The sequence below is a fragment of the Larimichthys crocea genome, unplaced genomic scaffold, assembly GCF_000972845.2.
Source record: "Larimichthys crocea isolate SSNF unplaced genomic scaffold, L_crocea_2.0 scaffold82, whole genome shotgun sequence".
Lineage (NCBI taxonomy): Eukaryota > Metazoa > Chordata > Actinopteri > Sciaenidae > Larimichthys > Larimichthys crocea.
Genome location: NW_020860793.1, coordinates 1027056 through 1040894, shown reverse-complemented (window position 1 = coordinate 1040894; position 13839 = coordinate 1027056). Strand labels below are relative to the sequence as shown.

Sequence of the window (13839 nt, the reverse complement as noted above, 5' to 3'; positions counted from 1 at the left end):
ACTTGTTTTATTTTCATACACACTTTATTTTTTTGTCTTTTTAATGATTTTGTTATTAATATAATTTCTCTATTTATTTTTTATATTTTTGAGCCTGTTGAAATGTTAGTGTGCTGTATAATATATATATATATATATATATACCATCATTTTGCCAACTAAAAGCTGAATCTGCACTGTTTATTTATAAATAAAGATTAAATAAATACGGCTTATAAAACATTTAGAGTAAACCCTGACTAAAAGACAAACTATAACATGAAGTGAAACACAGTGCTCTTATTTTTTTGTGTCACCTCACTTCCGGCCGTATTGCTGCAGACGTGACACTTCTCACTGTCTCCCCGCCCCTCGCTTGTTCTGCCAAATAGTGCAACCGAGAGGAAATACAAGGACACCGACTGGCGCATTACGCTGTTTTTCCCTGCGTAATAGTGATCCGTCCTGCTGTTGAATGCGACAGTGGAGGAGACAGACAGACAGACAGAGAGACAGACAGAGAGACAGACAGATAATGGCAATCAAACAGACAGATGTAAAAGTTCAGTCAGCTGATCAATTCATGATTTTAATTTTAGTCTCAGTAGTTATTAAGGCAATATCATTTAAAGTCAGTCTTCCTCAGAGCTATGATGCTGCCTTCACATACTGCTGGATTATTCCAAATCACACATTTACATTGTTTTATCTTTATTTATAGTTCAGTCTGAATAATATGAAGGCAGGCAGTTGTGTGCATGCACGCACATGTGTGTGTGTGTGTGTGTGTGTGTGTGTGTGTGGGGGTGTGTGTGGGTGTGTGTGTTCGTAAACTTGTTATGAATTATTATGTGACAGTAACGTTCATAGCTGTTGTCAGAGACCTCTTCACTTTTGGATGTACAAGTACAGTACAAGCGCCTCATTCACCAAAGGAGAGAAAGATTGGAGACTTTATCTCTTTAATTATGACTTCCATATTTCAGAATTATGATTACTACCTCACAATTACAAAAAAAAAGATCAGACGAGAATAACCTGATATAATGTCAGCCACAAATATTTTTTATCATCCCTTACTGCATGCTCTATTTTAATGCTAGTACCAAACAGTTGGTAGCACAGTAATAGCTGTGATTTAGTTGTCAGCAGCTACAGAGCATCAACTCTATCAAAGTGTTCACTAAATATTTGTCTGTCATAAAAAATAAAAAGAGCGCATTATTGACTGATTATTTATTGAGCAGCTTTAAACTTTGATGTGCAATGACAACACAAAAAAATGAGTGGCCACAACTTATCCATGGTCGAGGGTAAACTTGGGATGTGGAGTGCCTCATGTTTACTTCATGCCTCTCGTGGATCAACAATAGTAATCAGTAATTCCACACAGTCTTTAACAGAGACATCATGAAGGACGGTTTGTAGACTTGTAATAAAACAGTCTGACATGTTGGCTTTCTGTCCACAGCTTAAGTTCAGTCACATACATAATTTGCATCACACATGCATCATATTCACCCTTCAGTACTGCTGCTTACACATTAAAGAGACAGTGTGGCCCGCAGCAGCTGTGGAGCTCTTCACGATTCACTGGTTTCTTTAAAGATGAAGAAAACATGTCAGACTGGTCAACGTCCTGTTCTCCACTCTCAGCTGGAATCTGCTTTTATTTTGAACACATAAAACAACGTGGAAAAGTAAAAACCGAATTCAGATCTTACATTCTCCACTGCCCTTCACTAAACATTTGGACTACATAACCCATCATCACTCTGCAACGGAACTACAAGTGACGCTCAATGATATGGTGTCAAGTCTCAACACTAAACATTCCTCTTTTCTCCAGTTACTTTATCAGTTACAAATACTTATGCAATAAAAGTGCCATAAAGTTTGCCACCCTCATTAAAACTACAGCGGTAACCATGGAAATGATCCTGTTTGCCAATGTGCACTGCAAAAAGATCTCAATCTTAACTAGATATCTTGTCAATTATTTAGTCAATTATTGATTTCTCATTTTATTGCGGCCTAATGTACTAAGCATCATGCTGGTGTTAGCATTTATCTCAAATCTCCAGCATGGCTGAAGACTTTAAAGGTCCAGTGTGTAGAATTTAGTTGCATCTAGTGGACGTTGCAATCTCCTCACATCACCCTCACCTTCTCAGTGTAAAAGGAGAAACAACATTTTAAGGGCCTTGTCTAGAGTCAGTATTTAGTTTAGTCTGTATAAACATGGTGTTTTAACATAGCGGCCTCCATGAAAGTGGACCCACTCCCACTGTAGATATAAAAGAATACTTTTTAAGTAACAAAAACAAAAAGATTCTTATTTTCAGGTGATGCATGAAAACATAGTTAAGAATATTATAGTCTATGTCTGCCTTATTCTGAAAAGAAAGGCCCCAAATCTAACACCTTTGAGTTTAAGTAAGAAGGAACATTCCTTTATTTTTCCACACCTTTTTATATTTGTTGGAATTTTTCCCTTGTGAAACTACAGAAGATTCAACCAAGTGGTGACCTCCATGACTGTGAAATGAAACCAAAACTGAAGTGCAGTCCACTTAAGGCAAATTGTATTAAGCAGAAGCAGAACTGCCAAGAGACAACCAGAGCCACCACACTCTGCTTTACAATGCCTCTTAAAAACCTGTGGGTTGGACGGATACATCACAGTTTTATTCAGTCTATGGTCATCAACACCATCATTAATTCAAACAATGTTTATTATGAATTTCTTACATCATTAATCAATCAAATGATGCTTTTCTGACATGATCTGTCATACTCAGCAATATAGAATAAAAACATTTCTATCCATCAATCTAGCTATCAATCTAGCTGTCAATCTAGCTGTCAATCTATCTATCTATCTATCTATCTATCTATCTATCTATCTATCTCACATTCCTTTGAACTGTTGCATGATAGACAGAAGATGTTCACTGCGTTTCTGGATGCTGCTCTGCTCCTCCTTCAGCCTCTCCTGTTCCTGCAACACCTCCTCCTGAGGAGAGGCCCATCAGAACGACAGACAGACAGACAGACAGACAGACAGACAGACAGACAGACAGACAAGCCCCAGGACAGAAGGTCAACAAGAAGAAATTAAAAATATCACTCTTCACTGTGTGTGTGTGTCTGTGTGTGTGTGTGTGTGTGTGTGTGTGTGTGTGTGTGTGTGTGTGTGTGTGTGTGTGTGTGTGTGTGTGTTTACTGACCCTGAGTCTGTAGAGCTCTCTCCTCTCTCGGTCGTTCTCCTCGGCTCTCGCTCGGAGCCATGCCTCGTTTTGAGAGCGATGCCTGTCCAGCATCTCCTGCAGCTCCTACACACACGCACACACACACAAACACAAACACAAACACACACACACACACACACACACACACACAATCAATTTTCGCAAATTTTAAATACTACAAAACAACAGAAAAATGATGTACGGGTATTCCATTTTCCTAATATAACTGGACAAATATGAGATTAGGTTCAGGTAACACTGAGATTAGACTGGAATGCAGCCGTGATGAACCTGTTGCTGTTGCTGTCGGTGGACTTCATGAGCTTCTTTCTCTCTCTGCAGAACAGCAGCAGCTTTAGACAGCTCTGACTTCTCCCTGAAAAGGGAAACATTGCCATGAGGAATCAATACAAGTTTGAGAGTTAATCAACAGATGAGCCGCTCACAGCTGCCTCAGCTGTATCAGGTTTCTCCTTGAAGTTACTTTTACAAATTCATACATAGTTGATGTGAGACATTCTTATCGCTCGTGTTTGACATTCATGGTCTGATGTAAATCTGTGAAACAGACGTGTACCGATCCAGTTTCTGGAACTCCTGGTTCAGCAGAGTGAAGGCTGCCTGGATCATTTTCATGGCCTGATCTCGAACTGCACTGAAGTCTCTGTTCACAGAAACCTGCATGAGAGAACATTACATTACCAGAGTTATTATCAGTGTGAGCAGACAGCATGCTTCAACGAGTATATTGACTAATCAGTTCATTACAGACAGAGAGAATTGATAAAAATGCTATAATCTAGTCACCTTATAGAAAGGGTTCAATAAAACAGTGAAGGAGGCTTGTATAACAAATGCAACAAACACGCTATCAGATTTATGAAAGCACCTGGAAGTTAAATGTCCTGGAAAACTGTTTTAACATTATCCATCAGCTGAGAATGAACAACAAGTCTTTCTATCAGAGCTCCTTTAACTTTTTGTAGCTCACAGTGGGTGTGATGAGCCTCGCTAAAGACTAAATGACACTGGTAAAGCATCTAAAGTACGGTGCTCACCACTGACTCAGTTATTAATGCGAGAAAACTCGACTCTAACTTTGAATCCTACCTTCATACTTAATGGTCTGCCTAGTTTTGTGAGCAGGCTACTGTTTGTGTCATTGGTCTGTAAGCAACAATGGTGAATATAATCCTGATGATACATTTTATCTACACAGCACTTGCCAAGGCCTTTCTACTATGATACAATGATTGGGGCGGCTGTGGCTCAGGAGGTAGAGCAGGTCGTCCACTAAACGGTTGTTTGATCCCCGCTCCTCCACTCTGCAAGTGTCCTTGGGCAAGATACTAAACCCCAAATTACTCCCTGTAAGACTAAATGTAAATGTAATGATAGAATAGAATGGTGGAATACTATCACTGCTTATCAGTGAAAATATCCTGCAAATGAATTCCAGGAAAGAGAGAGATCCCTGTATCACCAGAACTATGGAAGGACTTAAGTAATAATAGAGAACCACACAGAGGATTATAATTACATTTTCTGTCATCAAGGCAAAGTACAAATGTGGGAAAGTAGAAGGAAATCACACCAACACTCCAAAGCAGTGAATAACTTTTCACTGTAAACTCATTTAGGGCCCAAACAGTTATTACTCTCAACAAACTAATAAATATCTCTTTGGAATATTAGATATTCCTTCAGTGTGTTTATCACCTGTGCATTAACTGGTGTGTTCCTGGACTGGTTGGATAGAACACACTCGCTCAGCTCGTAGCGGACGTTGGGAACCTTTGTGGGAGTGAAGCTGTCAACAGTCAAACCCGGAATGAAACCCAAAAGTGTTAAAACTGAGAGATGAGAATCAAACAGAGCGTGACATGAAGCTGAAACTGCACACACACACACACACACACACACACACACACACACACACACACACACGTGTAGCAGCTGCTGACCTGTGGCTGACTCCCTGCAGTCCAAACTCTGACAGAATCTCCTTCATCACTGTGGAGGAAAAACGTTTTTTAAATCTTCTGTCACTTTAAATGTTGGACACATTATCATGACATTTCATGGTACTTTCCTGCTCCCCAGAGGATGAAGCCTTTGATTGTAATGTCCCACATGACCTTTCCTGTAGCACCACCCTCAGGACAAACGTTATATTTTAGCTCCTTTGCTGGTTGTTGCTTGTGAGGTCAGGGTCAGGGTTATGAAACGTGGATGACTCATCTGGCTTGAGAGAGTCAAGGGCAATGGACCAACACATGTCACTCAAGCTTCTACCAGTTGTGTGCCATCACATTAAAGAGGGAGAAGGAAATGAGGTATGAGGTGTGCTATTGCAACCATGCCAGGCTTGGCTGTCCTGCTGCCCCGTCTACCCCATTGGGGGTAGCAGCATTTGGAAGTGGTCATGGAACGAAGTGTTTGTGGAGAGGATGGATTCAAGGATATTCAGTTTCAGGATGCAGGTCTCCAAGGGAGGTGGTTGGGCTGGAAGAAAACCAGGTGATTAGGGGGCAGGTGTTAGGATCGAGAATGTCCCAGGCCAGTATGCAGGCAGGTAAGCAAGATGTTTGGGCTTGAAGTAGTCCAAAGGTTAGGCAGTTAGGGTTAGGGAGTAAGCATGAATGGTAAAGGTAAGGGCAATCCCATTGTGGAAGCCTTAAGATCTCAGATGTAGGTGAGATGTTTGGACTGGACATAGTCCAGAGTCTAGGTGGTTAGGGGCAGGTGAGGCGTTAGGATTGAGTATATCCAAGGTTAGGCCGTAGGTGTTAGGGTAAGGATACCATACATGGGAGGCGTTAGCTGGCGTGCAGTCAGGAGAGGCAGGGGAGGCAGAGCCTCACCTGTTATCATGAAAAAAATGAAATATATAATAAACAAATAAATAAAATTTGTAAATCTGATTCTGATGGAGTCAGTGCCTCACCAGCCATTAAGCTCACTGCACGTCACTGGGCGTTAGGGTAGTTGTGGTCATGATGAATCATGAGTCAAGGATATTAGTATGTCCAGGACACAGACATTCAGGTGGGATGGTTGGACTGAAAGTAGCCCAAAGGTTAAGGCAAAAGCACAAACCTGTGCATGTTACAATAAGTGGAATGGACTGAAAAGTTATAAACACTTTCAGACTGACGGCCATTGTGTTAATTTTATTTTAAAATAACATAAATATGAAGAATATACCTGGCTGTCTTTCTGAAGGGTTGATAAGCTTCATCACCTTCAGGTCATTAAAGTCCTGCTCTTCATTCTTCCCTCCAAATACAAACAGCTGTCAGCCAAACATACACAGAAAAAAAAGTATATTTAATGTCATAACACATGTCAATAATAAACATGAGCGTTATCATTTTAAGTGATATTCAGTGGCACACTGACATGGCTGTGGAGAATGAAAGTGGTGTGTCCGTGACGACGGGCCGGAGGAATCCCGACGTATAAAGGGACCTTCCACTTCATTTTAGCTGGAGAGAGAGAGTGTGAAATATTTGTATATGAACTCACTCCTTTGAAGAATTCATAGTTTCATCTGTCAGGTTAATCTGCGTCTCACTCACCAATACTGAGTTTATGAATTTCATTGGAAGACGTCACCGTGCCGTCCTCATTTGTGCTTTTCCCACCAAACAGGTAGATATCCTCCACAGGATTTAGAGGGGAAAATTAATATTCATCACAGCGTAGAACAGGGGTGTCCAAACTTTTTTTAAGGAGGGCCAGATTTGACAATGTGAAGATGCCCAGGGGCCAATAATAACATTTTAAATACGTTAAACTTGCATGAAGTTGATACAAATCTGAACCTCATGTTCATTCTAAACATGACTTATTATGAGTAATGCAAAGTCTCTTAACATTTAAGCTTAAGACATGTCACTCTGTCTATTCTCTTTAACAAGATCATTCAGAAAGTCATATTTTGTGTCACGTCTACAGATATATAACACCAGCAGTTATGTCCTTAGATGTTCAAATGCTTCCCTATGTCAACCAAAAAAAGCCACATCTGCCATCCATACAGTACCTGACAATCCTAGCAGCCCATAAATAACATATTATAAAAATGAAGCTGTGGGCTGCAAGAAATCTGACCGCGGGCGGTGATTGGCCCCAGGGCGGACTTTGGACATGCCTGATCTAGAACAATGAAGTGATCTGTAAATGTTTAAAAGATATTGTTTTCACTGCAGCTTCTTCTATTGGCGAGCACATTTAATTTGATATTATTTAGAATAACTTAGTAATTATTGTATTATACAGACTTGAGGTCTATTTATTTAAGCTTGAAAAAAAATTCTATAAGTGCCAATAGAATGGACTTTTTTCAGAGCTAAAATTGATATTGTTATGCATTTCTAAAAGGAATTTAACTACTGCTTAGTTACTAATAATAACTGTTTTCATGGAGCTGATAAAACTGAGGATTATTCAGCATAAACAAAACAACAACAACAAAGATATAATCCATACATGTGATAAAACAACTTTTTTATCACTTAAATAACTTATAGTATATATGAATAGCAAACGGTTCCCATCATAGATGCAGCAGCAGCAAGTTGAAACTCCACCAGCCTGTACACCACATTTGGCTGCTGTCCTCCTAGTAAAATTTCATCAGATAAACTGAGCAAGTTATATCTTAAAATAAAGGAAATATAGCGGCTTTAGCTAAGTAATATCATAAAAATGTTCTGTATTGTCTCCGGATCATTAGATTGGAAGATGATGTTGCTCCAACACTGTTTCTGTCTTGTGTCTTGACACACAAAGTCAGATTCAATCAATTCAGCTCCTTCATCATTTCCCTCACTGTGGTTGCCATAGCCACACAGCGAGCTGTGATGGCAATGTGAAAAAGTCGAACAGTGAATGCATCAGAGCAGAGATCCCCCATCTTGCCTCCGCCACGACTTCCGACTGCCATCATGTTTACACTGAAAACAATGGAGGTGGAGGTGGAGGCGGAAAGCGTTGACTGTCTGAAAGCACCTTTACATTCATGTATTACCAGTGTGTGTGTGTGTGTGTGTGTGTGTGTGTCAGTGTGTGTTTACTTTATCATGGTGTGCAGTCAGGGTTTGTCCACTGCAGGCTGCAGGTGATTCTCCCTTCACCTCCCATTTCTGCCACACCAAGTTATCTAAAAACACGAGAAGCACAAAGGTCAGAGGTGAGACTCAGTGGAGTGTTTAACATTAGGGTGTGTAGAACCTTTTTAAATATCGTTACCATTTATTACATAAATACAATGTTGCACAACTCACAGCTCACAGTGCAACTTAAAGTCATACAACCAGTGTCACATGACTTCTCTCACATGAATGTTTTACCTGCATTTATGCGGACGTCTGAGCAAAGTTCAGCCGCAGTGTTAAACTATGAACACACCAAGAAAACTTCCTGGATCAGTGTATACCTGTGCTGAGAACATGGAGGTCTTTGCAGAAGACTCCACCCGCTTCATAACCTCCAAACATGAACACCTGATCTCCAACCAGAGCAAAGCTCTGACCACACCTACACACACACACACACACACATATCAGGTATTATTTCAAACTCATCACGCATCAACTAATCAATCCTCTCTTTCTAAAACTAATAATTACTGTCTTACAGAGCCGGAGGCAGCGTTCCACTGGTTTTAACCGGAGTCCAGGTGAGAGACACTGAAACAGAGCAGAGAGAATATTTACAAAAATACACAAACTAAACAACATAGACAGAAACAGTTCAACTTTGTAAGTTGATTTTCATTGAAATAAAGGAAGAACATTCAATCTTTGAGCTGATGGAGCATTTTGAAAATGATCAGCAGGGTGGAGAGCATTCAGGATTTGTAGTTAAAAGCAGAGGTGCAGTCCTTAAAATCAAGATGATGATGATGATGATGATGATGATGATGATGATGATGATGATAATTTTGGACCTGTGTTGAAGACCATGAGATCGTTGGTTGGATTTCCTCCCAGAATGCCTCCGTACACGTAGATGTTGTCTCCCACGGCGACAGAGCTATGTCTGAGGGTTCTGAGGGCCACACCCCCGACTGCTAAGCCGTCCCAGGTCAGAGACACTGTTAGAAAATGGAAATTACCATCATGAAGCTGTGATGAAGCTCTTTAATGTAACACTAAAGCAACAAAAAGCATAAACTGAACAAAGCTGGACGTGTTCCTCATTCCCTCCACCTGCTGTAACATCCTCACCTATGTCAAAGCTGTAGACTCCTGGGAGACACTCAGTGGCGTCCGGGCTGGACACTCCTCCAAACAGATACAACTTCCCTTTTACAACACTTAAAGGGAAACACTTAGGGTCAAGGTCAAACCATCAGTGTATTTTGTACATATTGTCACCTCTAGTACTGCAGATCCTACTGAGAATCAATTCCTATACACCACTTCTACCACACTGGTTCGGTTCTCTACGCCAGCAAAAGCAAAACTTAATTCTTCATATGAATCAACAGGGAAGTTAACTGTATGCTTTAGCCTTCCCCAAACAGACATAAAGCTACAGTGTTTAAGATTTAGTGGCATTTAGTGGTGAGATTAATCAACTCAACCATCTCTAGCTTACTCCTCCCACTGTCCAAGTGTGTAGGAGAACTACGGCGGCCTTAATGTGCCAAAAGATTCAGTATTTTGTGCTTTTTGTATTTAGTCAGATGTTCTGTAAAACTACAGGTCATAGCAAATGTCATTGTTACTAGTCCTGCATTGTGTTGGTGTATTATATGTTGACTTTAGCTAGCTGTTATGCATGCTAATAAAAGCCTCAAAACAGCTAGCCGTTAGCAACTAGCAAACACTTCTGCTACGCGCTCTGACCGTTCTGACCGGGCTACTGTAACAAACATGGCAGCACAAGATGGCGGACCTCTTGTAAGAGGACCCACTCCATATGTAGATATAAAAGGCTCATTCAAAGGTAATCGAACAATAATTAACATTTTCTGTTATCAGAACTCAGTGCTGTTAGTTTACCAAAGAGTGTGTCCTTCTCTAGCTGAGGGAACTTCTCCGCTCTGAGGAATCTCCTCCCACATCACATCATCAGGGGAAACTACAAACAAGAAGAAAATATCTGGTTATTATTTTATTTATTTATTATAAATATGTGTTTCAGTAAGCAACGGTGTTCTGGGTTTACAGTGAGAGCCACCGATCATCTCATCTGTAATTTTGCTAAACTGTCTTCGATGTACGGAGGACCAAATCTGATTTAATGAGGAGTGCCAAAATCAAAAATCAATTTGTGACAACATTTAATTAAAAAAAATCAATCTATATAATAAAAAATCTATATATTATTGCAGCTTCAGGACTTTAAGGAGTTTAATGTACTGATAAAATTGTATATGTAGGGAAACCAGAAAAAATACATTTGTGTCCTGAGCTGTTTTCTTATTTCATAAAATGTTTTCATTCAGCATTTGTCATCAAAACACATTCTGTGTGTCCTTGATGCCTAAAAACTGTTCATTGCATTCTTCTCTCATAAAATATTTGCAAAGCAGATTTATTTTTATGCTTGTTAACTGCCAGTCTTCTTCACTGCCTTTTGCTGGCACGTTGCAGCATTTCTTGGTGCGCATTGCCAACAAGATTAAAAAAACATAACTGTACATAAGCGTGATTTGTACCTGTTAGCATGTAGAAGTCATTGAAGTAAACAGGGTTGTCCTCCTAAATAAATAAGTAATGAATAAGAAAATTAGCAGACCATTAGCACCCGGATTTCATGTTTCAACCTCTAATTGGGCGACTGCACATGTTCAAATGTTTATCTGTGTGAATGTGAAGCAGGCTCAATTAAATGAATTCAAAAAGTCGCCTCTTGGTTGATGCTGAAGGCTCCTCCGAACACAAAGGCGACGTTTCCCGCCACAGCTAAAGCGTGGCCGTGTCTGTGAAAGAAGGCGATAAGAGGGAGTCTGTTCATGTAACAGTGAGCAATCAGCCAAAAAAGTCTTTTCAGCTTTCATCTCAACAAGCCTTGAATGAGTCTACGTCATCACACGGCTAACAACTATCCTGCAGAGGAGGTGAATCATCATCAGTCTGCTCTCAGACGATCACACACACCTTATGGTGTTGTGATCTGAAAATGTGTCACCCACCTGGGACTAGGGGCTCCTCCCCTCATCTCTTTCTCTATCCAGTGACCGCTGGCTAATGCCATCTTCACATCTGCTACACACACACACACACACACACACACACACACACACACACACACACACACACACACACACACACACACACACACACACACACACACACTTTAACCATCTGAGTTGTTCAGGAATCTGAGTCATACAACAACTTTATTTTTAGGTTTTATTTTCGGTCCACAAAAGACAAAGCAATCTGTATCATTAATATCTAAAGATTATTAGGATTTATTATATATTATATAATATTTATTACATACATTTTAAGGATAAGGTTACTGTATGGCATTCATACAACATCATATGACATGTTCCATGAACTGAAAGGCAAAAAAACAAAACATTTTTTACCACTATTGCAACAAATTTCATCCAGTCTTCATCATATATTTAGATTTATTTTAAAATAAATGTATTTTCTTTTTTGATATTTCACACTGTGTCCAGATGGCACCTGTTTCACATATTCTACTATGACACTTGCACACAGTGTAGATGCAGCTGAATGATGACAGATAACCTTCAAGTTATCCTCTAAGTGGCAACATCATACATTGAAATGAAATGTCCATATCCAGACTGAATAAATTCTCAACATTTTTTGAAATTACCATAACAAATAACGAGGATTGTGTGGCCTCATTCGCTTGCTGGTTTTGGTTCTAGTTTTTCTAGGTTCCTAAAAGTGACATCATCAGCAAGATGAAACCTACCTGTCTGTCAGGATGTGGACTTCTTGGTTTTCTACTTCTATTTATCCTTGTTTTATTGAAGCTCTTAGCTGCAGAGGCATCATCTCACAGTCCAACAGGTGTCCTCTGTGTCTCAGCTTACAGGTAAGCTACACCTACCTTTGCAAGGGCTCTGTTGCCCAGCAACGCCTCCAAACAGACTGTTGGCCAGAGCAGGTCAGTGTTTCACAGGACAGAGTGAGAACACTGAGAAAAAAAGGGCATTTAGTCTCAGTTGCTGTTGTTGCCAAGTCATGCTGGTGTTACAGAGTGGGACATCTGTTGGAATGAAGGACCTGTGGTAGATCTCCATCTTACATGGTGGGAGTAGCAGTCTAGCATCCTCCTCTCCCCCTCTTCCTCTGTGGAGTCTAGAGGTCAGTCCAGGACAGAGCTGGACCTCTTCACCAGTTTGTTGAGTCTTCCTCTGTGTTTCTCCCTCCCCAGCAGACTGCATAGAATAATGCAGTTTAACCCTGTACACTCTGAAGGATCTCAGTCTCCTCAGGAAGTGGAGACGACTTTGACTTTTTGTACAGGACGTCTGTGTCAGACCAGTCCAGTTTGTTGTTGAGGTGAACACTGTGATATTTGTATGCTTCCACTATCACCATATCTAGTCCCTGGATGTTAACCAGTCTGGTCTGAGGCATCCTCCTGCTGAAGTCGATCACTATCTCCTTCGTCTTGCTGGCATTGATGTGGAAGTGGTTGACAAATGATTACTGTAAATTCCCCCAAGGTAAAGTGGTGGACATGAGGCCGTCCTCCCATACCTATGATCCCCCCTCTCCATCTCCGAGCAGTAGAGAGTGCAGGAACAGAGTGGTCGTTTGGTTGAATATGTTGGTCTAGTCTGTCTGACTCATTGATCCTTTATCTGACTGATGTTTGTGGCCCTGACCACAGCTCTGAGATACAACTGTGCTGTATATTGATAAATCCATGGTGCTATCCGGGGTGTTAAAGTAGCAGATGGGATTTGTAATTGTTCTCTCTCGCTCTGTCCTGCCCTTCTGTCAGCTTCTGTCAGCTTCTGTCAAGATCAATGATATTCTCTAAACTATATGAGACTCCAACCCACGATCAAGCCAGCCCTGAAATGAAATGTTTGAGGAGAGACATGACTATAGATATAGTTTCCTCAAAAAACAGTATTGAAAGTCAAACAGCGTCATTTCATCTCAATTTCCCTGCCACAAGACGTTTAATATGCACTACCTGGTTGCATTTCATTCTGGGTGATGTCACTCACACTCTGTCCATTCTTTCTACTGTCAGTGGTCAACAAGCACAAATGTACAGCCTGTATCTATTAAATGGCTAATTCTACTTAACATATTTGAACATACACTCATAAGTAGAGCTAAAGAAATAATGATAATGATAATTAAATAATTGCACAACTGGACTATCTTTAAGCCACCCAGCAGCAAAGGAGATCAGTGTTTGACTCGTGTGGTCTGGCCTCTTTCTTTACAGCTCAAAGTCTGTCTGCTCAAAGAATGTGACTAATCATAACGTGAATAGAGGTTTAATACAGCACTTCCTCTGTGGACATGATTTCTACCTGAGTCACGTCGGATAGATTTCATCATCCATGTTGGTTCTTTAACGATAAAGACAACTCCCATGATCCCACACTACTCCCAAACATCATCATGCTACATCA

At 40.4% G+C, this 13839-nt stretch overlaps 1 protein-coding gene across 1 annotated transcript; it reads right to left on the bottom strand.

The window, feature by feature from the left end:
* Positions 1-2841: 2841 nt before the first annotated feature.
* Positions 2842-12204, bottom strand: LOC113745493 (rab9 effector protein with kelch motifs). Its single transcript, XM_027277044.1, has 19 exons — positions 12150-12204; positions 11383-11452; positions 11097-11169; positions 10906-10948; positions 10247-10325; positions 9467-9555; positions 9187-9333; positions 8875-8926; positions 8674-8774; positions 8312-8397; positions 6812-6893; positions 6633-6718; positions 6438-6525; positions 5195-5243; positions 4950-5040; positions 3808-3908; positions 3522-3606; positions 3210-3314; positions 2842-2995 (listed from the first exon to the last, which is right to left on the bottom strand). Exons 2-19 carry the CDS (start codon positions 11442-11444, stop codon positions 2891-2893), a joined length of 1524 nt encoding a protein of 507 aa, XP_027132845.1. The 5' UTR covers positions 11445-11452; positions 12150-12204; the 3' UTR covers positions 2842-2890.
* Between the last annotated feature and the right edge of the window lie 1635 nt (positions 12205-13839).